The sequence below is a fragment of the Ursus americanus genome, chromosome 6 (assembly GCF_024610735.1).
Source record: "Ursus americanus isolate L20-20 chromosome 6, mUrsAme1.1.p, whole genome shotgun sequence".
In the NCBI taxonomy this organism is placed as follows: Eukaryota; Metazoa; Chordata; class Mammalia; order Carnivora; family Ursidae; genus Ursus; species Ursus americanus.
Genome location: NC_142132.1, coordinates 31,880,469 through 31,905,051, shown reverse-complemented (window position 1 = coordinate 31,905,051; position 24,583 = coordinate 31,880,469). Strand labels below are relative to the sequence as shown.

The window sequence follows — 24,583 nt, the reverse complement described above, 5'->3', positions numbered from 1 at the left end:
CTTTCAGAGAAAAACATGCAGCCAAGGATCCTTTATCCAGCAAGGCTGTCATTCAGAATTGATGGAGAAATAAAGACATTTCAGAATCGCCAGTCACTAACCAATTTTGTAACCACGAAACCAGCCCTACAGGAGATATTACGGGGGGTTCTATAAAAGTAAAAAGGCCCCAAGAGTGATACAGAACAGAAAGTCACAGCCAATACAAACAAAGACTTTACTGGCAACATGGCAACATTAAAATCATATCTATCAGTAATCAGTCTTAATGTAAATGGTTTGAACCATCCCATAATACGCCACAGGGTTGCAGATTGGATAAAAAGAAATGACCCATCCATTTGCTGTCTACAAGAGACTCATTTCAAACCAAAGACTGAGAGTAAGGGGATGGAGTACCATCTTTCACGCAAATGGACCTCAAAAGAAAGCTGGGGTAGCAATTCTCATATCAGATAAATTGGATTTTAAACTACAGACTATAGTTAGAGACGCAGAAGGGCACTATATTATTCTTAAGGGAAGTATTCAACAAGTGGATATGACAATTATAAATATATATGCCCCCAACAGGGGAGCAGCAAGATACACAAGCCAACTCTTAACCAGAATAAAGAGACATATAAATAAAATACATTAATAGTAGGGGACCTCAACACTCCACTATCAGAAATAGACAGAACACCCTGGCAAAAATTAAGCAAAGAATCAAAGGCTTTGAATGCCATTCTCGACGAGTTGGACCTCATAGATATATATAGAACACTACACCCCAGAACCAAAGAATACTCATTCTATTCTAATGCCCATGGAACATTCTCAAGAATAGACCATGTTCTGGGACACAAAACAGGTCTCAACCAATACCAAAAGATTGAAATTATCCCCTGCATATTCTCAGACCACAACGCTCTGAAATTGGAACTCAACCACAAGGAAAAATTTGGAAGAAACTCAAACACTTGGAGACTAAGAACCATCCTGCTCAGGAATGACTCGATAAACCAGGAAATCAAAAATCAAATTAAACAATTTATGGAGACCAATGAGAATGAAAATACAACAGTCCAAAACCTATGGGATACTGCAAAGGCAGTCCTAAGGGGGAAATACATAGCCATCCAAGCCTCACTCAAAAGAATAGAAAAATCTAAAATGCAGTTTTTATATTCTCACCTCAAGAAGCTGGAACAGCAACAGAGGGACAGGCCTAATCCACGCACGAGGAAGCAGTTGACCAAAATTAGAGCTGAAATCAATCAAGCAGAAACCAGAAGTACAGTAGAGAAGATCAACAGGACTAGAAGCTGGTTCTTTGAGAGAATCAATAAAATTGACAGACCACTGGCAACACTTATCCAAAAGAAAAGAGAAAGGACCCAGATTATTAAAATTATGAATGAAAAAGGAGAGGTCACGACGAGCACCATTGAAATTGGAAGGATTATTAGAAATTTTTATCAACAGCTATATGCCAATAAACTAAGCAATCTGGAAGAGATGGAATCCTTCCTGGAAACCTATAAACTACCAAGATTGAAACCGGAAGAAATTGATTCCTTAAACAGGCCAATTAATTATGAAGAAATTGAGTCAGTGATAAACAACCTTCCAAATAACAAAACTCCAGGCCTGGACGGTTTTCCTGGGGAATTCTACCAAACATTCAAAGAAGAAATAATACCTATTCTCCTAAAGCTATTTCAAAAAATAGAAACAGAAGGAAAGCTACCAAACTCATTCTATGAGGCCAATATTACCTTGACCCCCAAACCAGGCAAAGACCCCATCAAAAAGGAGAATTACAGACCGATTTCCCTAATGAATATGGACGCCAAAATCCTCAACAAGATACTTGCTAATAGAATCCAACAGTACATTAAAAGGATTATCCATCACGATCAAGTGGGATTCATACCTGGGATGCAAGCGTGGTTCAATATTCGCAAATCAATCAGCGTGATTCATCATATCAACAAGAAAAGACTCAAGAACCATATGATCCTCTCAATCGATGCCGAAAAAGCATTTGACAAAATACAGCATCCTTTCCTGATTAAAACCCTTCAGAGTGTAGGAATAGAAGGTACATTTCTCAATCTCATAAAAGCCATCTATGAAAAGCCTACTGCAAATATTATTCTCAATGGGGAAAAGCTGGAAGCCTTTCCCTTAAGATCAGGAACTCGACAAGGATGCCCACTCTCGCCACTATTATTCAACATAGTACTAGAAGTCCTTGCAACAGCAATCAGACGACAAAAAGGGATCAAAGGTATTCAAATTGGCAAAGAAGAAGTCAAAATGTCTCTCTTTGCAGATGACATGATACTCTATATGGAAAACCCAAAAGAAGCCACTCCCAAACTATTAGAAGTTATAGAGCAATTCAGTAACGTCGCAGGATACAAAATCAATGCTCAGAAATCAGTTGCATTTCTATACACGAATAACGAGACCGAAGAAAGAGAAATTAGGGAATCCATCCCATTTACAATAGCACCAAAAACCATACGTTACCTTGGAATTAACTTAACCAGAGACGTAAAGGACCTATATTCTAGAAACTATAAATCACTCTTAAAAGACATTGAGGAAGACATAAAAAGATGGAAAGATATTCCATGCTCATGGATCGGAAGAATTAACATAGTTAAAATGTCCATGCTACCCAGAGCAATCTACACTTTCAATGCTATCCCGATCAAAATACCAAGGACATTTTTCAAAGAACTGGAACAAACAGTCCTTAAATTTGTATGGAAACAGAAAAGGCCCCGAATCTCCAAGGAACTGTTGAAAAGGAAAAACAAAGCTGGGGGCATCACAATGCCGGATTTCGAGCTGTACTACAAAGCTGTGATCACAAAGACAGCATGGTACTGGCACAAAAACAGACACATAGACCAATGGAACAGAATAGAGAGCCCAGAAATGGACCCTCGGCTCTTTGGGCAACTAATCTTTGATAAAGCAGGAAAAAACATCCGGTGGGAAAAAGACAGTCTCTTCAATAAATGGTGCTGGGAAAATTGGACAGCTACATGCAAGAGAATGAAACTTGACCACTATCTCACACCATACACAAAAATAAACTCCAAATGGATGAAAGACCTCGATGTGAGACAGGAATCCATCAAAATTCTAGAGGAGAACATAGGCAGCAACCTCTACGACATCGGCCAAAGCAACCTTTTTCGTGACACATCCCCAAAGGCAAGAGAAACAATAGATAAAATGAACTTATGGGACTTCATCAAGATTAAAAGTTTCTGCACATCCAAGGAAACAGTCAGAAAAACTAAGAGGCAGCCCACGGAATGGGAGAAGATATTTGCAAATGACACTACAGATAAAGGACTGGTATCCAAGATCTACAAAGAACTTCTCAAACTCAATACACGAGAAACAAATAAACAAATCAAAAAATGGGCAGAAGATATGAACAGACACTTTTCCAATGAAGACATACAAATGGCTAACAGACACATGAAAAAATGTTCAAAATCATTAGCCATCAAGGAAATTCAAATCAAAACCACACTGAGATACCACCTTACGCCAGTTAGAATGGCAAAAATAGACAAGGCAAGAAACAACAATTGTTGGAGAGGATGTGGAGAAAGGGGATCCCTCCTACATTGTTGGTGGGAATGCAAGTTGGTACAGCCACTCTGGAAAACAGTGTGGAGGTCCCTTAAAAAGTTAAAAATTGAGCTACCCTATGACCCAGCCATTGCACTACTGGGTATTTACCCCAAAGATACAGACGTAGTGAAGAGAAGGGCCATATGCACCCCAATGTTCATAGCAGCAATGTCCACAATAGCTAAATTGTGGAAGGAGCCGAGATGCCCTTCAACAGATGACTGGATTAAGAAGTTGTGGTCCATATATACGATGGAATATTACTCAGCTATCAGAAAGAACGAGTTCTCAACATTTGCTACAACATGGACAGCACTGGAGGAGATAATGCTAAGTGAAATAAGTCAAGCAGAGAAAGACAACTATCATATGATTTCTCTCATCTATGGAACATAAGAACTAGGATGATCGGTAGGGGAAGAAAGGGATAAAGAAAGGGGGGGTAATCAGAAGGGGGAATGAAACATGAGAGACTATGGACTATGAGAAACAAACTGAGGACTTCAGAGGGGAGGGGGGTGGGGGAATGGGATAGACCGGTGATGGGTAGTAAGGAGGGCACGTATTGCATGGTACACTGGGTGTTATACGCAACTAATGAGTCATCGAGCCTTACATCGGAAACCGGGGATGTACTGTATGGTCACTAACATAATATAATAAAAAATCATTAAAAATAAATAAATAAATAAATGTGCGGGCCTTGTCACCGCTTTGTCTGAAAAAAAAAAAATGAATATACAGGGGCACCTGGGTGGCACAGTCGTTAAGTGTCTGCCTTCAGCTCAGGGCGTGATCCCAGCATTCTGGGATCAAGCCCCACATCAGCCTCCTCTGCTGGGAGCCTGCTTCTTCCTCTCCCACTTCCCCTGCTTGTGTTCCCTCTCTCGCTGGCTGTCTCTGTCAAATAAATAAAATCTTTTTCAAAAAATGAATATACAAAAATCTGTTGCATTTCTACACATTAATAATGAACTATAAAAGAAATTAAGAAAACAATCCCATTCACCATAGTATTAAAAAAATCTAGTAATAAATTTAACCAAGGAGGTGAAAGATCTATACACTGAAAAGTATAAGACACTGATGAAAGAAATGGAAGGTGACACATAATAAATGGAAAGCTATTCTGTGCCCATGGTTTGGGAAAATTGATACTGTTAAAATGTCTATACCACCGAAAGCCATCTATAGATTCAGTACAATCCCTATTAAGATCCATATGGCATTTTCACAGAAATGGAACAAATGATCCTAAACAGCCAAAGCAATCTTGAGAAAGAAGAACAAACCTGGAGGCATCACACTTCCTCATTCCAAGCTGTATTACAAAGGGACAGTCAGTAAAACAGCATGATATTGGTATAAAAACAGACACACAGATCATGAAACAGAAGAGAGGGCCCAGGAATAAACCCATGCATAGTTGCCCAATTAATTTCTAACAAGGCACAAAGATACACAATCAAGAAAAGACAGTCTCTTCATTAAATGGTGTTGGAAAAACTAGACCCTATCCTACAACAGACACAAAAAGGAACTCAAAATGAATTGAATAATTGAACGTAAGCCCTAAAACCACAAAAATCCCAGAAGAAGACATAGGCAGTAACCAGTCTTGGCGATGAATACTATGAAGAAAATCCTGTGGGAATCTAAGCACTCTGATTTATAAAATTGTATCAAGAAAGTAAAAGGAAAGGAGCCTGTGGTCAGAGGGCAAGACGCTTGGGCTGTGACTGTGCCATAGCTGTAGATGGTTAGGTGATCTATAATCCTACTGCTGCAATGCTTGATAACCTAGGATCCTTAAGGAGGGGGCATCTAGGTGGCTCAGTGAGGTAAGCCTCCAACTCTCGATTTGGGCTCAGGTCATGATCTCAGGGTCATGAGATGGAGCCCCTGGGTGGGCTTGGGCTGGGGCTGAAGCCTGGTTGAGAATGTCTGTCCTCCTCCCTCTGCCCTCCCCCCTTGCTTTCTCTCTTGAAACAAAAATCATATAAATAAAAATAAAAAATAAAAATTCTTAACTAGTAGTAGAGATGAAATCTCTCTCACCTTGGGAATCAAGTATTCTCTGAACTCAATGTCCTGAGTCACTGCATGTAGGAGACTGTTGGGGACGAGGTCAATGTATCTCTGGATCTCGTGTAGCACAGCATCTGTGTAGGGCATGCGGCTCCTGTCCTGCATGCAGGGGCTCCGATGTCTGCCAACCACACGGTGAATCTCTTCCTGGACTTTGGCTGGCAGGACAGGAGTCAGAATTTATGTGAAATGGAAAGGTCTTCTGATCTGACCTTTTTTTGTAGTTGTTGTTGAAAGATTTATACATTTTAAAGAGAGAGGATGGGGGGCAGAGGAGCAGAGGGAGAAGGAGAGGACCCCAAGCTGATTCCTCATCCAGCACGGAGCTGGATGGGGGACCCAGTCTCACAGCCCTAAGATCATGACCCGAGCGGAAACCAAGAGTCGGACGCTTAACTGACTGAGCCAACCAGGTGCCCCTTGATTTCATCTTAATCATGGTTACATTGTGGAAGGAGATTTAGGGAGGGGAAAATCACATACGGCTACTTCCATAGGGAAAGAAAAAAAAAACAAATTTGTTTCTTAATCAAATTGGAATCTCATTGGAAACTTAAATATATGTACATAGAAACCATAATTGTACCATAAAATTCAACTCTTATTCTCTCTTTTGTGTACTTTGTTTCATAAATTTAGGTATCTGGGGTCTTGAAAGCTCACTACAGACCATGCTGTTTGACCACTTTGTGTATCCCAGTTTTTGTTTTAAATATATAAGTTCCACGTGCCTGTGCGGCTCAGTCTGTTAAGTGTCTGCCTTGGGCTCAGGTGATGATCCCGGACTCTGGGGATTGAACCCCACATGTGGCTCCCTGCTCAGCAGAGAGCCTGCTTCTCCCTCTGCCCCTCACCTCCCTTATGCTGTGTCACTCTTCTCTCAAATAAATAAAATCTTTTTTAAAACATGTAAGTTCCAAGAGGGTAAGAACCACCGAGTGCAATAAATACTTGATAAATAGAACGGAATAAGATGTTTGACTCAGTACATAGAACCCAGAAGTTAACATTTATTTAGAATGCAAAACATGACAGGCTTGCTGTGCAAAGTACTGCACTACTTTATAATTCCTCAAAAAGTTCTATGTCTTGGGTCTTATTTTATGTGTCTTAAAAATGAAGAAATAGGTCCATAAAAGCAAATATATTTCTTAAGGACACCCAGGTGTTATATGGTTTTTCTTATTTCCAAACCCACAATCTTCGCCATTGAATAAGATCACTGAGAGTAATCTGTGTTAGTGAATTATATTTTTCCTTTATTTTCAAAATGTATCATCTTAATAATGTACAGTTTTGGTAGGACTATTCATTAGTTAAAACAAAACATTAACTTTTTCCTATGAGGGAAGGATTCTATGAATGTTAAGAAGTAGCATCTCTCCTAAACAGATGCGGGACCAGTACAGTCAGAATCTGAAGCCACTGTGGTTAGTCTATAACCCATTTTCTCTTGTACCATGTTGCTAGTCAAATGGTGTGGATCCACTACCTGAAGTATGTGTCTTTGTTCATGGAGCATGTGATAACTCTGTGGTTTGATGGCTATCAGGAAGACTTAAGAATTTTAGAGAAGTTTTAAACTTCACCTTCTCAGGTTGAGAAGCTGGATTTTTATCTAGAAGAGAGGGATTATGTAAAGTGGTTAGGAACTGACTTATAAAATCAGAATGCTTAGAGAATGGCGCAGTAAGGAATGAAAATGGGAAGAAAGAAAAGGAAAATATAAATGGATATGATGCAAGAAAAAATGAACATGGAAGCAATGGGGAAACCAGGATACAAAAAAGACTTTTGCCATGTACACAGATTTACTGGTCTGGAGAAAAATGTCCTACGGTATTCGTAGTCATAATCAACATAGGTCTAACCAGAGGGAAGTTATTTGGCTGAAAGAATGTGTCACGTGAAGGAAACACAGTGCCATTAGATCCCACAATGTGTGATAGCAGAGGAATTTCGAAGCTGTTCTTCTAGATCTCACCACTGGGAAAGCACTTGTTACTTAGACAGGGAGGACAGGAGGACCTTAAACAAAGGAGAATAATCTGGTGGTGACATCATGGAGATAAGCCTCCTGAGATTTAATTGTATTAAAAGTGTCTCAATGTGCCAAAGCACAGAACATGATACAGTAGTGAGGGAAATACCCTCTTCGGTGAGCACGCAAGAAAAGAAGAGGAGAAAAGTGGAAAGGTTGCATTTGCAAGAGAAATTATATTTGTGAAGAAGAGTTTCTTTGCCCAGATGAGTATATTTGAAAAGGATGTTATTTGTATGTAACTTTTTTCCTTAGGGACTGAGTCTCTTTGATAAAGAAAGACTGTCATTTCTGTTGAGCCAATCCTCACACTGCAAATACATTTGAGTAGAAATATATTCTGACATAAATATATTTATCTGGACATTGAAGGCATATCAAATGATACCCATTTAGAGAAGCAGAAGGCTGATTCTTCTAGATCCTAAGACAGTTCTGCTTATTGCATCTGTCCCAACGCAGATCAGGAACATTCCACCACAGCAGGGGAAACAGTGAGCTCTGCCCTTCAAATCTCTGCTGCTGTTTAAATATTTCATTATCTTTTTGTACTATAATTTGAATTTAATTTATCCAATGATGGGGAGATGTATGAATGATGGAAAATTTTTCTGTGCACTGTCTGGGCAGGTGAAGAGTGGGATAGCTGTCAGTGTCACCTGCCCATTTCGACCTGGAATTGCACCCTGCTCAACACCTGCGACCATACCTGTGACCTCTGGGTACTTCAGCAGCATCAGGAGTCCATATCTCAGGGTGGTGCTCGTTGTCTCTGTTCCTGCGCTAAACACGTCCCATATGGTAACGACCAAGTTGTCCATGGTAAATTCAGACTGTTTATTGTGTTTTTCCTAGAAATGATGTGTTACAATTACTTGATAAATAAGAGAGTCTCAGAAGTAACTTCACTCAATATGACACTGTTATTTGGTGTGAGCGCTACGGCTGAAGGTCAAGTTAGATAGCTGCTAGGGTTCTGTCCAACCGTTAAAATATAATCAGAGTTATAAACTTGGAACAAGTCCTTTCTGATTCTTCACTTTCTCGTCCCCTAGAGTCAATCAGTTGCTCTAATATTTCTTTGAAACATAATTTTTATTGTCCTCACTGCTACTATCAATTCTAGCATCTATTACCTATTTTATAATGTCTAACTTTCTCATTCAAACTTCCAGAACCACCCACCCCCCAAAATGCATCACTATTCCCAACTCATCAGTCATTACACCCATGACAGTTCCTCAGTTACAACCAAGATCACCTGTCTGAAAATTCCACCCACTTGATCACTGCACTTCTCATTCCCTGAGCCTACTTTGTTGTCTCTGTTGGTCAAAGCTACGGTTTCTTCGAAACCTACCTCATCTGTGAAGATTTCCTAGTGCCTTTCCAAAAGTAGGCATTTGTAGACTCCTGTCCATTCCTGTGTTACCTCATTTGTTACATCATCCCATTTCTGATCTTATTTCATGAAGGATGATATGTTGTGTATCATTAATCTTGAATGTGTATGAGTGTATATTTCAATCTGCCCCCAAATAAAGAACCAGCTTTAACACAATAAATGTAAAACCTGTAAAGTCATTTTCAGTGAGAATTTAGAAATATCTCAAGGTATCCAATATGGTTTGCACAGGAAATGGGTTAGACATGCAATTAATACATCTTTAGGAAGGACCATTTGTTTTGATACCCCAGTTTTATTGGGAAGAACACAGCTAATCCATGAGTCACACCACCCACAAGCTAAAGGGTCACATTATACCTTTTCTATTTTGATCAGGAAGTAGTCAATAAAGTCCCGAGGGTTACTGAAGTCCAGGGATTCTTGGTGTTCTTGTATTTTTTCCATAATAAACTTAAATTGGTTAGCAATGTTTTTAAATAACACATGATGACTTCCTGGAAGGTAATGTATTAAAAGAGGGAAAGCATTGTAGAGCTGAAAGAGGAAAGAATCATTCATTAATTCACTCAGCAAAGTTTAAGGGCCCATGTTATGTATTACACTCCTAGTTATACGCTGAGTAGAAAAAGGTGAGTAAGACATGCTTCCTGCTCCAGAACACACTTGGAATTTGAAGGAGAGGGAACTGACAAGATGTCTGGAGTTACAGTATGCACAAGTCACAAAGCAATTTCAAGTCCATTTAAATTTATTTCCTAGCCATACCTCTGTGAAGGAATCCAGGAGCTTACCATCTTTTCCCAAAGGAGAGTATTGCGGTTCAGAAAGGTCAGTCAACCATTCTAAGACATCAGTGTAGTAAGAGCTAGAACACAGTGTTCATCCCAGTTTGACTAAACGTTTTTCTACAGAGTCACCTAAAAAGTTTGCAGGGCTCACCCCCTTTTTTTGTAATGAAGAAACTGCATCAGAAAGATTAAAGAAATGCCCACATTACTTAGCTTAGAGATTTTATACCCTCAGGAATATGCACATTGCCCTTCTTCATCTGCCCAAGGCCAGTCCTAGAGTTTATGACTCTACTTTAGACAGTACCTCGTGACTGAATCCCCTTGGTAGTCACTGAAGCCATTTATTCAGGCCAGTAGCTTGTATCAAACTATAGAGAGAACGGAGAAATCTAGCTTCTGGGTCTAGCTCATTCCTTGCCTTGGCTAGGAATTCCTTGTCTTTGGAAAATATGCTTAATATCTCAGTTTCCTGTTCCAAAAAATGAGTAGACTCCTTGTTCTCTAGAGTCCTTTCCAGGTGGAACACATGACCTTATGATCCACACATAATTTTAGTTCTTAATGGTCATACAACATAGATCACTACCGTTTTCTGACTCTGCACCATAGTAAGAAATACATTTTACATCTTCAACCTCGTCATCTATGGATATAAAAACAGTTTCTCAAAAAAATACCTTGCTATAATTGATGCACTGTACTACATTTCTCTATTACTGTATTTCATGGTTTTTAAAATAATTTTTTAAAGATTTATTTTAGAGAGAGAGCAAGTAAGCACGGTGGGGAGGGGAAGAGGGAGAGAGAGAATCTCAAGCAGTCTCCCTGCTGAGTGCAGACCCTGAGGAGGGGCTCGATCCCACGCCCCTGAGATCATGACCTGACCCAAAACCACGTGTCTGATGCTTAACTTGAGCCACCTAGGTGCCCCCCTCTATTTCATGTTTAAAATTTCATTTCAATACTTAAAATTGATTTGATAACTAATTGGTTACAAATGCTATTTTGATAAAAATTACTTTAGCCATTTGTAAACTGGACAAAGGGATGAGGTAAGCATGAGCAATAGATTAGCTAGAAAATTATTTCCCATTTCAGAGAACCTTGACCTTACCTGTATCCAGGAGGTGCTTGAAATTAGGAGGTTTTCGTGAAAATATTCTAGCAAGGTTAAGAATGTTTTATCATCATACTCAAAACGATTCTGGAAAATAATGGAGCAGATCACATTGCAGGGAGCACAGCCCAGAAGGGAAGTAGGATCACAGGGAGATGCTAAAAAAAACAGAAGTTAAAAGTTAGAGCACAATTTTCATATGAATTTGACTGTTTAAAATGACTGAGAAGGGTTGACTTCTGGGATTCTTTTAAATATAAGGATTACTTGCACATGTCATCGTCACTGTAAACTCAACATGCCTAAGATTTATTGTTTCCTGAAACAAAGCTATCTAATCCAGTCCTTTATTAATTTTCCCCAAGTATTCTATTCACATTTTCTCCAAATAAGAGCCAAAAGATAATTCACAAGAAGGAGGTCACTTAAAAATATCTTGAAAGATGTATGATTTCTCTCATCTATGGAACATAAGAACTAGGAAGATCGGTAGGGGAAGAAAGGGATAAAGAAAGGGGGGTAATCAGAAGGGGGAATGAAGCATGAGAGACTATGGACTCTGAGAAACAAACTGAGGGCTTCAGAGGGGCGGGGGTGGGGGAATGGGATAGACTGGTGATGGGTAGTAAGGAGGGCATGTATTGCATGGTGCACTGGGTGTTATATGCAACTAATGAATCATCGAACTTTACATCAAAAACCAGGGATGTACTGTATGGTGACTAACATAATAAAAAAACATTAAAATAAAAAAAAGTATCTTGAAAGGTGTAAAGTTTAGCTGTCAGTGTGAATATTTCTTCATGATGCCCACAGGAAGCTCAGCAACCTGGTAAGAAGTTCAGGGGACTGGAGAAACTTGAAATCCTTATTTTATAAAACATGGTTGAAAAGCTGGGTATGCTTTTCTTGTAGAAGAGAACAATAATGAGAGAAATTGGAGTGCCATTTGGATATTTGAAAAAATACACTACAGTATTAGAACCAGGCTTCCTATATATAAAACACGACTCCATGTTTTGATGTTTGGTTGCCGACAACTTTTGAACCTCACCTTTTCTTCTCTTCACATCTGGACAAGCTGATAAGAAAGCTAAAAGTTGGGGCGCCTGGGTGGCTCAGTCGGTTAAATGTCTTTCTTTGACTCAGGCCATGATCCCAGGGTTCTGGGATCAAGCCTCACATCGGGCTCCCTGCTCAGCAGGGAGTCTGCTTCTCCCTCTCCCTTTGCCCCTCTCCCTGCTTGTGCTCTGTCTCTCAAATAAAAAATAAAATGTTAAAAAAAAAAAAAAGAAAGAAAGCTAAAAGTCTCCTTCCTTTGGAAGCAGGACACAGAAACTATACAAACACTAAGCTGCACACAGGAACTCATTCTTTACCCCATCCCTTAACCACCATAAAAACATAAAGGCAGTATCCTTTCCCTGCTCTCAAGGTGGTGGTGGTGTTTTTTAAGATTTTATTTATTTATTTGAGAGACAGGAATGAGAAAGAGAGAGCATAAGCAGGGTGAGGGGCAGAGAGAGAGGTACAAGCAGACTCCCTGCTGAGCAGGGGCCCAACACGGGACTCCATCCCAGGACCCTGGGTTCATGACCTGAGCCAAAGGCAGAAGCATAACCAACTGAGCCACCCAGGCGCCCCTATCAAGCTGTTTCTTAATCTGCCTAGGAGCTGCCCCACCCTCCACAGAAAGCCTCATTTTGTGAGTCATAAACTTTTTACATCCAAATGGGGTGTGTGTGGTACCATCAGTCTCAACATCTAAACCATATTTGGGGTGGGAGATACATCTTGCCTCTGTGAGACTGTTATAACTCCAAAAGGAGAAAAAGAAAACTTAGCAGCGATCAAAAAGTAGAAGTTATAACCAAAAATGTTCTTCCCAACATGTAAAAGAACGCTTCAATAGTCAGAGTTACCCAGCGGTGAAATGGGTTACCCAGGACTGTGAAGGCCCCATAGCTTGGAGGGATCGGGCAGAATGTGGGTGAGCATCGGTCAGGAAAATCCAAAATAATGAAATACTGTAGTAGTCTGTTAATAAGGTTCTTGATAAACAGAAATTAAACATATGAAAATATTTAATAAAGTAAGTTGAAAATTACAAAACTATGTATGTTCAAATCCCTTCTTCTGCCAGGTCTCTTACCCATTCCTCTGTAATAGTATACATCAAAAGTCTAACTGATATTCCCTCACACTCTACAGCCACTGCCAGAAATTTATTCCAAGGAAGAAACAAGAATCATGCAAATATTTTTAATAATTGCATTTTTTATATTAATAGCAGCAAAAAAAAAAAAGTCACGACAAGCTGTGTGGAATTTATATACCATCAGTTAAAAAACACAATGTCAGGGAAACCTGCGTGGCTCAGTAAGTTAAGCATCTAACTCGTAGTTTCAGCTCAGGTCATGATCTCCCGGTCGTGAGATCAAGCCCTGAGTCAGGCTCCCTGTTGAGTGTGGAGCCTGCTTAAGATTCTCTCACTCCCTCTGCCATATATATATATATATATATATATATATATATATATATACACACACACAGTATATATATGTATATATATGTATGTGTAACACAATGGAAATTCACCACATAGAAAATAGCATTTAGTTGGAAAATATTTAAATATTGAGCTTCAAAAAACCACATATATCTCATGATCCTGATCTTACTCCTTTCCTGCCAAGTCTCCTACCCACCCCTTTCTCTTCCACCTCCCTCCCAGTCCTGCATGTGCACACACACATATACACTGAGCCAACTCGTGCTCCTGAGACTCCCTCCATTCACACCCAGACTCTTCCAGGTGAGCTAAAATGCAGCCCTAAGCACTGAGAAGGATTGGGTGTGAATCCTACCACTGAAGCACCAGTGCTTTTTTTTTTTTTATCCCTAGTTTTACTGAGAGAAGATTGACAGCAGTGTGTAAGTATAAAGTGCCCAACGTAATGATTTGTCATATGTTTATAGTGAAATGTTTGTGATGTTCTCAAGAAGTTACTAGGGACATTGCTTCATTTTTCAAGGTATTATGGCCAAAACTACTAGTTTCTTACCAAAATCCATGTTCTCCCCATTTTCCTATGAACACAGATAACGACATTTCCCAGTGCCTCTTAGAGTTGGTGTGGCCCTGTGACTGAGTTAGAGCCCATGGAATGTGAGAGAAGTTTGGTGTGCCATTGCCATACCTGGCCCACTGAAAACACAATTTGCTCTTTGCTTTGTTCTTTGCTCTCTGCTACCATGCAAAGAGATGAATTCTGGGTGATACTGGAAGCCTTGTGCTGAAGAGAGACATCAGGCCTCCCATCAACCTAGTGCCTGAAGAGGCTGTTATGCCAACCACTTGACCTCTCATTACTATTATGGGAGCAAAAAAGCAACTTCTGTGCTTGAGCCATCAGATCTCTCTGTAGCCTATCTCAAATAGCATATAGTCTTCCCAAGCTAGTACTGTTAATTACATAAGGAAATACACACCATTGGTTTTTTTTAACGCTTCCACCAGACACAAGGCTTCCTCTTGAATTCTGTCCTCGATAGTCTTCTTTCCCATCCCCATATTCCGTAAAACTGTGAGGGAAAAGCGCCGGGTTTGCTTCCATTTTTCTCCATTGCTGAAAACAACTCCTATCAAAGAGAGAGAGACAGAGAGAGGAATGACCTCCATTACCATGAATTGCAGCTGAGCGTCTTCATCTCAGAACATGACAGTCACACTTAAGCAGGGATGTAAACAGAGTGGTCTCAGCCACAGGCATTTGCAACAAGCCCTGCTTTACCGCCCTCCTGTTGACCCTGCCTAGGATCTGTCAAGACTCTGGGTTTGACGTATTACTCAACTCATCTTCATCTGTTAGCTCCTTCAGACCTCAGAATAACTCTGTGAACCAAGTGTTTTGTCCCCTATTTTACTGATAATCATGGAGGCAAAATGCTTGCTCTGTGATCACACAGGTGATAAATCATGGTGAATCCAAGTCCTAGGTGACATTTTCAGGGCTGATTTTTGCATGTTGTAAATGAATTGTGGGAAAGGCAATAAACAGAGTCGATTCTCAAGAGAAGGAGAGATTGCTCTTGTGCACTGGAAAGTTCATGAATATCTGTTCCTCCTCATTTTCACATGTCCCCTGTGTTTGTTAAATCTCTTCCATGAAACATGGCCTCAACACCAGTGAAATTCAGTCAGACTTCTGGAGCCAGGACAAGATCAGGAGAAAAAAAATAAGTTTCTCAGAGGAAACTTGTCCATAAAGATTTTAAAGAACAATGTAGAAGAAATGACCCCATTCAGGCCTTATCTCCTTTTGCAGAAACCCAGTGACCCACCAGAGGACTGGATAGTTTAAGGCCAGCATCAAAACAAATGGAAGACAGTTCAAGTACTTCAGTTTAAAAAGCTTTTTCTAAGATCACATGCAATCCATATGTACTCACTATGCGTTTTTCCATAATCCTCTTCTCCAAGCAAATTTGTGCTTTATGTTTTGTATTCTGTTGGATTCAAATATTTCGTATGCTTTTTTTTTTTTTAAGAAGAATAAAAGACTGAAAGCAAGGCTAGAAATACTTCAAACCTATGTTGGCTCCATGCACACTATGGGAGTTTCCTAAAATAGTCTCTTGGCAACCATGACTCAGGCCAGAAAGCAAAATGTTGGTGACTAGGGTATTTGAGTCATTTTCCTCCCTTCTCTTTTCTCTCAGTCTCTTATTATCTTAAATGAAATGAACATTATCTTAACTGGCCATAATTTAAAGTGAACACAAATTCATAGAATGGTAACTGTTAGATGATTTCCTTTCATTGCATCTAGTGTTTCACGGAGGCATTGTGTGTCCCCTTCATTATCTACAATATGGATTAATGATCCTTTGTAGAAAAATGTTGGAATTATGCTGTTTTTATAACCTTCTCTAAGTACTTACAATTTCTCTATCCCTTAGCCTGTTTGGAGTCTTTGCAACTTACAAACCCACATACATTCCCCAAATAGAGACATACCTAACCCCTTGGTGATCCAGTCCACCATTGGGAAACCGCCTCTTCCAGAAAACTCCTCACTGCGATCAATCAGAGCTTCCTTCACTGCTTCATGTCCATATAACACGACAGTGGGCTTCATGCCAAAATACACAGTGAACATGGGACCATAACTCTCTGCTAGCTGGGAAATGAACAGGAGGTGCAAGAGTAGCAGAATTTCAAAACTAGGAATGAATGTAGATAAGTGAGGAAAATAGTTTTAATCTTACCGAAGAGACATTTTAATATTCACTCACCCATTATAGAAGATTTCAACTGCTCGAACTAGTAATTTAATAAATCACATTAAGTGGTAATTATCATTGTAATTGGTAACACTGCTATTATTATTACCATCATCATCAACAGTTTATTCTTTATTCAGCTCCTACTATGTGACAGGGGCTATGTTATGGATTTTATTCATATTATTTTATTAACTTTTATCTGCCAAATCTATAACAACACCAATTTTCCCCTTCCTTCCTATAGTTACACTAAATGGTGTGTTTCTCATCCTGCTTAAGGCAAGTTCCTCCTCTTGGCCCCTGTGTAGACTCATAATCATCCCTCATTATCCACCCTCCACATCTTTTTAGCACCAGAGATCTCTAGATTTTAATAATACATAAGGAACTGGTGATTTAGTCACAGACATTTCCCAGTTTCCCTGTGTGGCTATGTGACTAAGTTTGCATGAACTGCTGTTTTTTTTAAGATTTTATTTATTTATTTGACAGAGACAGCCAGTGAGAGAGGGAACACAGGCAGGGGAGTGGGAGAGGAAGAAGCAGGCTCCTAGCGGAGAAGCCTGATGTGGGGCTCCATCCCAGAACACTGGGATCATGCCCTGAGCCGAAGTCAGACGCTTAACAACTGCGCCACCCAGGCGCCCCTGCATGAACTGCTATTAACAGAAATGATGTGTGCAAATCCTACACACATCCTGCATAAATGCTAAATGCATGCCCTCCGTCACTCCCCCTAGCCATGGACTGAAATGACAGCACGGAGATAGCCCCACTGTGTTCGTGCACATGAGACCAATAGCCTAGGTACCCAGGATGATAAACTACAAGACTGAGAAAACCTGGTTCTCTGGATGACCTCAAGGAAGACAGGCAGCCCAATAGCCCTCAGCTCTATATCATTCTGTAAGACAGAAATAAGCTCCTGTCTTCTTTCAGCCACTGTGTTATTGGGATCTTTCTGTCATGGCAGCTTATTTGGTATTCTAAATGATGTAGGACCTACACTCTTGCAACTTACCCAAGGTTTGAGTCCTCCTGCTACCTTACAAATCATTCTCCATAAAGCAACCAGAGTGATCTTTTCACAAGGCAAATGCTAACATGAGAGTCCTCTCTAAGCACATTAATGGCATCGCATTGCTTGTGAGCTAAAGATCAATATATTTTGTTTAAGTAGGCTCCAAGCCCAGCACGGAGCGCAACACAGGGTTTGAACTCACAGCCTGAGATCAAGACCTGAGCTGAGATCAAGAGTCAGATGCTTAAATAACTGAGCTATCCAGGCACCGCTAAAAACAATATTCTTAAAAGCCTTTAAAGACCTACATGCTCTGGCCCCTACTTACTTCTCCAGTCTCATCCCACACCATGTTTTCATTTCCTCTCTGGACTATAAGCAAACTGGTCCTCTTTCAGAGACGCCAACAAGTAAGTCTCCTCCAGACTGAAACAGCCTGGAACAAACTTACATCTGTATTTTGTCTGGTTAATGCTTGATCATTCTTTAGAACTCAGCTCCAGGTTCACTTCCTTAGAGAACCCTTTGCTGACTATTCCTCCCATCCCTTCTCCTCCAAACTCCATGGCCTCTTGCTACTGTGTCCCTGTAACATGATTTGTAATCAGGCACTCATTTGCATGATTACTTTACAAATACATGGCTGCCCTCTAGACTATAAATTCCATAATGCTAGGTCTTTGTTTTTCATTCACCATTGAAATACCCCAGCATCCAACAGAGTGCCTAATACAAAGCAGGCATTCAGTAACTTGTTCAATACCTGATATACTCAAGGAATATGTGCAAAATACAATTATTATTCACATTTTATAGAAATGGAAATTAAGGCTCAGAGAGATTTTTAAAATTTGCTGAACGCTGTGAGTTTACAAGTGGATGAGCTGGGTGCTGACATAATGCCTTTGAGTCCACAGACCAAAACACAGAAAGGAGCTTCCACAGGCTGTGTTCTGGTTACTTGCTATCTCAGGGAAGACAGATTTCAGACAATTCCTTCAAGATTTAGAGAGCTATTGCCATTTAAATAGCTAGGAATAGAGGAGTTATTCACTCACTCATTGAGCAAATATAATAGAAACTGAAAATCCTGGAATCATGAGTTATTTCCTTGACTTAAATAAATGTGTGCTTTTATGAAACTTTTAGTGTTGTGACACTGCATATCAGTAAAAGTTTCTTTTTTTTTTTAATTGAAAGCAGTTTCATTGCCATTAGAGTTTACCAAAGAATAATTACTAAAAAGGAGACCTGGTCACAACATGGACAGGGAATTCCTTCTTTCGGCAATTTCAACAATCATCTCATGGATCTCACTCCCTTCTGGCAGCCTTCCAGCTGTGTATCACTCAAAATCATGCCTGGGTATCCAACAGACACTTCCTGTTCAAACCACGGTCTTAAAACATGGTGTCTGGGATCATATTTTATTTAGATATAAGGTGCTAACTGCAGACAACGAAAAGGAAAGTAATCATACTCACCTTGCTTAGGGATTTGCTGATGTTCTTAGTATTTATCTGAAGGATATTTCCAATAATTGGGAGAGGAGTGGGGCCAGGCGGCAGCTTCCCTTTGGCACGGCTGCGATTCCACAGAAAGAAAGGAATCAAACAAGAAAGACATATCAACAGAACTATGAAGAGATCCATTGCTATGCTTTCTGTAAATGCAGTTGAAAGCTTGGTATCCAGTGCCTTTATAAATACTAAGTGCAAGCTGATCACCAAACATGCACTGTTTTGAACTTTTGGATAAATAATTGTTTTATCTTCAGTGGACTCTGACCCACTGGTAAAGGTTAAAACAAAACAAGTAACCTTAGCACTGATAAATATCTAGGTTTTCAGTGGCAATCCCAACTAAAAAAATAAGACTTGCTCAGAGATGTTTGTATTTTAATAGTAAAATTGAAAGCTATCAGATTTTCAAAGAGCTGGAATTCATGATCTTGACACATCATGAAAGAATATCTCATGTCAAAATTTATCATTCCATGAGCAGAAGAAAGAAGCACTCTCTTGTGGCCCTTTCCCAGAAAATCCAGGAAAATGCCAGAATTAAGAGACATAAAGGAGGAGGCAGGGTAAAAAAGAAGGATATAGGGAGCTAGTCTCTCCTAGAGAGGAGGAGAGATATTCCAAATCTCTTGACAAAGCCCTTTTCCATATGTCAGGAGTTCTGACACACTTAACTGCCAAGGGGGGATGCAGGACCAACAGACAATATATAGGAGGCAAGAATCTACCAAGTCAAGGAGAGAAATCACTCAAGCAGTGGAAAGTCCCTTGGCTGCATGTCACCCATCCTTCCCCCTGCACATCCGTTTCCAGTGAGAACAAGAGTCTACATTGCTCTTTCTCATGTTGGAGAAGAAATATACTCCAGCATTCAATACTATAAATATTTGAAAGTGTCTAGAAACTCACAGATATGAACAAAACTTCAATACTCAAATATATTTGAGGGGGAATCCTCTTACACTGTTGGTGGGGATGCAAGCTGGTACTAGTCTGGAAAACAGTGTGGAAGTTCCTCAAAAAGTTGAAAATAGAGCTACCCTATGACCCAGCAATTGCACTACTAGGTATTTACCCCAAAGATACAAATGTAGTGACTCAAAAGGACACCTCCATCCCAACATTTATAGCAGCAATGTCCACAATAACCAAACTATGGAAAGAGTCAGACGTACATCAGCAGATGAATGGATAAAGAAGATGTGGTATATACATACAATGGCATACTATTCAGTCATCAAAAAATGAAATATTGCCACTTGCAATGACATGGATAGAACTAGAGGGTATTATGCTATGCGAAATAACTCAATCAGAGAAAGACAATTATATGATCTTGCTCGTATGTCAAATTTAAGAAACAAACAAAGGATCATAGGGGAAGAGACAAAAAAAAAAACAAGATGAAATCAGAGCGGGAGATAAACCTAAGAGACTCTTAGTCACAGGAAACAAACTGAGGTTTGCTGGAGAGGAGGGAGGTGGGGGATGGGGTAACTGGGTGATAGACGTTAAGGAGGGCACATGATGTAATGAACACTGGGTATTATATAAGACTGATGAATCACTGGCCTCTACCTCTGAAACCAATAATAGATTACATGTTAATTAATTGAATTTAAGTTTTAAAAAATGGAAAAAAAGATATTTGAGGAAATCCAACAAGGTATAACGAACATCACACTTAAAAATCAAAACACTAAACCCTGAAGAAGCTAACATCAAGAAAACAGAAAATGTTAAAATGAGTTTAACATCAGATATATCAAATCTGTGCCTTCAGAGAGGTGTCAATATGGTGGAGCTCTAAGGGGCCCTGAGCTTGTCTTGTCCCTGGAAGGCAGCTAGATGAGCTTCAAATCATTTCTGAACAACTAGGAAATTGATCTGAGGATAAAGAAAACAATCACAGTTGGAGGGAGAGAATGTGGCTGATGAGAGGTTATCTTAACAAACAAATCAAAGCACACCCAGTTAAAAGTCCAAACACTCCCCACTACAAGCAAGGAGGACCTCTGTAGAGGATTGACCTTTGGGAAAGTGCAGCCAAAACGTGACAGCAGAGAGCATCCAGCACACAGCACAAAGACTTCCTGAAACTCCAGGCCCTGGATAGTATGACCCCTTCTTAATATAGTCAGGAGAGGAAACATAATAAGCTTCATGATATGGAGGGTGTAAGATGGTGGAGGAGTAGGGGACCCTATTTCAACCGGTCCCCTGAATCAAGCTGGATGTCTACCAGACCATTCTGAACACCCATGAAAACAGCCTGAGATATAAGAAGATATATCTGATCTCTACAAACAGAACTTCTCTGGTGGTTGGTCTTGAGCTATAAACTGGGGAGCCGAGAGTCTGAGGGCAGATATCGGAAGATAAATGGAAACACAGGAGAGAGCTTCCATGAACTTGTGCCAGGAACCCAAAAGCCACCCACACTGGGGACAGGGCACAGACTCACAGACTAGTAGCGGTGGGGAAAGGTCTCTAGGACACCACACCAGACTGAAACCTGGAACTCAGGAGCGTGCGTGCGAACTGGTGGCAGCTGGCAGTTCTAGAAGCACAAAGGGCGGAGAAGTGCCAGCCCTGGGAGCAAGGACTGGGAGAGCGGCTGTGGGGCGCACAACCCAGGACACTGCAGGTTTTTAGTGGCACTGACAGAAATGGAGTCAGTGTGGCCTGGAGAGCTCAGTGAAGAGCAGACTGCGATTTCTCTGTTCTGAGACAGAGTGCTGCTCTGACTCTCAGAAGAGACACAGAAAGCTGCCAGGGGAAGCCACCAGAGAACAAAAGCCCCCAAAAAATGGTTCTCACTGAGCCCACCCACCCCCACAGGGGGCAGGGCAACTCTGCCCAAATATGGTTGCCTGAGTATCAGCGTGGCAGGCCCCTCCCCCAGACGGCAGGCTGCAAGAACAAGAAGCCCACATCCCTAAGGTCCCTATAAAACAGGTGCATCTTGCTTGGGTCCTGGTCAATAATTTGGACTCTGTACATTCCTGCATCCACACCTCATCAGAATGACAAAGAGGAGGAACCACCAAAGGATAGAAACAGAAACTTAAGCCTCTGCCACAGAACTAATGGATACGGATATAACCAAGATGTCAGAAATGGATTTCAGAGTAACAATTATCAAGATGATGTATAGGCTTGAGAAAAATATTAACGAAAATATGGAATCTCTAAGGGCTGAAATGAGAACTAATCTGGCAGAACTTAAAAATGCTATGAATAAAATGCAGTCTAAACCGGATGCTCTGCCTGCCAGGGTAAACGAGGCAGAAGAAGGAATTAGTGAGCTAGAGAATAAGATGATAGAAAAGAAGGAAAAAGAGTTGGCATGGGAAAAACAATTCCAATTTCAAGAAACTAAGCTGACAGAGACTACTGACTCAGTGAAATGTTCCAATATCAGAATTATCAGGATCCCCGAGGAGGTGGAGAAGGAGAGAGGTCTAGAAGATATATTTCAGCAAATCGTAGCTGAGAACTTTCCTAATCTGGGGAAAGAGGCAGAGAGGACCCCTCCCAAGGTCAATGAGAACAGACTGACACCATGACATATAATAGTACAATTTGCAAATCTTAGATCCAAGGAAACAATCTTGAAAACGCCGAGGGGGAGGAGATTCCTTACATACAGAGGGAGGAACATCAGAATAATGTCAGACCTGTCCACAGAGACCTGGCAAGCCAGAAAGGGCTGGCAAGACATATTCAAAGCACTAAATGAGAAGAACATGCAGCCAAGGATACTGTATCCAGCAAGGCTGTCATTCATAATGGATGGAGAGACAAGAAGCTTCCAAGACCAGCAGAAACTGAAAGAATATGTGACCATCAAGCCAGCCCTGCAAGAAATATTAAGGGGGGTTCTATATAAGAAGACTCCAAGAGTGATACAGAGCAGAAATTTACAGAGACAATCTATAGAAACAAGGACCTCACAGACAACATGATGACAATAAAATCATATCTCTCAATAATCACCCTCAATGTGAATGGCCTAAATGCTCCCATAAAACGCCACAGGGTTGCAGACTGGATAAGACATGACCCATCCATATGCTATCTATAAGAGACTCACCTTGAACCTAAAGATACATTTAGACTGAAAGTGAAGGGATGGAGAACCATTTTTCATGCCAACAGACCTCAAAAGAAAGCTGGGGTAGCAATTCTCATATCAGACAAATTAGATTTTAAGCTGAAGACTGTAGTTAGAGATACAGAAGGACACTGTATTATTCTTAAAGGGTATATCCAACAAGAGGATCTAACAATTCTAAATATCTATGTCCCAAACAGCGTAGCGTGCAATTACATAAGCCAACTGTTAGCCAAAGTAAAGAAACATATAGATAATAATACGTTAATAGTAGGGGACCTCAACACCCACTTTTAGCAACAGACAGATCATCTAAGCAGAAAATCAACAAAGAAGAGCTTTGAATGACACACAGGACCAGATGGACTTCATAGATGTATACAGAACATTCCACCCTAAAACAACAGAATACTCATTCTTTTCAAGCGCACAGGGAACTTTCTCCAGAATAGACCATATACTGGGTCAAAAAAAAAAGGTCTCAATCCAGTCATCTGTTGAAGGGCATCTTGGCTCCTTCCATGATTTAGCTATTGTGGACTTTGCTACTAAGAAGATGTGGTCCATATATACAATGGAATATTACTCAGCCATTAAAAAGAATGATTTCTCAACATTTGCTGCAACATGGATGGCACTGGAGAAGATAATGCTAAGCGAAATAAGTCAAGCAGAGAAAGACAATTATCATATGGTTTCAGTCATTTATGGAACATAAGAAGTAGGAAGAAGGGTAGGAGAAGAAGAGGAAGAAGAAAGGGGGGGTAAATAGAAGGGGGAATGAACCATGAGAGACTATGGACTCTGGGAAACAAACTGAGGGCTTCAGAGGGGAGGGGGGTGGGGGAATGGGATAGGCTGGTGATGGGTATTAAGGAGGGCACATATTGCATGGTGCACTGGGTGTTATACACAAGTAATGAATCATGGAACTTTACTTGAAAACTAGGGATGTACTGTATGGTGACTAACATAATATAATAAAAATAAATTAAAAAAAAACAGGTCTCAACCGATACCAAAAGACTGAGATTATTCCCTGCATATTTTCATACTACAATGCTTTGAAACTGGAACTCAATCACAGGAAAAAATTTGGAAGAAACTCAAACACTTGGAAGCTAAGGACCATCCTGCTTAAGAATGTTTAGGTAAACCAGGAAATTAAAGAAGAACTTAATCAATTTATGGTAACCAATGAGAATGAAAACACATCGGTCCAAAACCTATGGGATACTGCAAAGGTGGTCCTAAGGGGGAAATACATAGACATCCAAGCCTCACTCAAAAGAATAAAAAATCTAAAATAAGACCCTATACTCACCTTAAACAACCGGAGATGGAACAGAAGAACAGGCCTAAGCCATGCACAAAAAGAGAACTGATTAAGATTAGAGCAGAGATCAATGAATAGACTTTCATAATACACAAAAGACAGAAACTTAGACATGATGACAAGACAGAGGAATTCTCCCCCAAAAGAAAGATCAAGAAACGATCACAGCCAGGGATTTGCTCCAAACAGATATAAGCTATATATCTG

The 24,583-nt window shown here is 40.2% G+C and overlaps 1 protein-coding gene and 1 long non-coding RNA gene across 2 annotated transcripts in view; one reads left to right on the top strand and one right to left on the bottom strand.

The window, feature by feature from the left end:
• Positions 1 to 19,088, bottom strand: part of LOC123783991 (cytochrome P450 2C21) — a 31,353-nt gene extending 12,265 nt beyond the window's left edge. The window contains exons 1-7 of the mRNA XM_045785070.2: positions 18,888 to 19,088; positions 16,114 to 16,276; positions 14,586 to 14,735; positions 11,091 to 11,251; positions 9,543 to 9,719; positions 8,487 to 8,628; positions 5,707 to 5,894 (exon numbers count right to left, since the gene is read on the bottom strand). Coding sequence (XP_045641026.2) covers positions 5,707 to 5,894; positions 8,487 to 8,628; positions 9,543 to 9,719; positions 11,091 to 11,251; positions 14,586 to 14,735; positions 16,114 to 16,276; positions 18,888 to 19,055 — 1,149 coding nt within the window. The 5' untranslated portion in view covers positions 19,056 to 19,088. The remainder of the gene's footprint in view (positions 1 to 5,706; positions 5,895 to 8,486; positions 8,629 to 9,542; positions 9,720 to 11,090; positions 11,252 to 14,585; positions 14,736 to 16,113; positions 16,277 to 18,887) is intronic.
• LOC123783993 (uncharacterized) overlaps positions 1 to 24,583 on the top strand; it is an 86,386-nt gene that overhangs the window by 16,574 nt on the left and 45,229 nt on the right. The gene's annotated exons all lie outside the window — the stretch shown is intronic.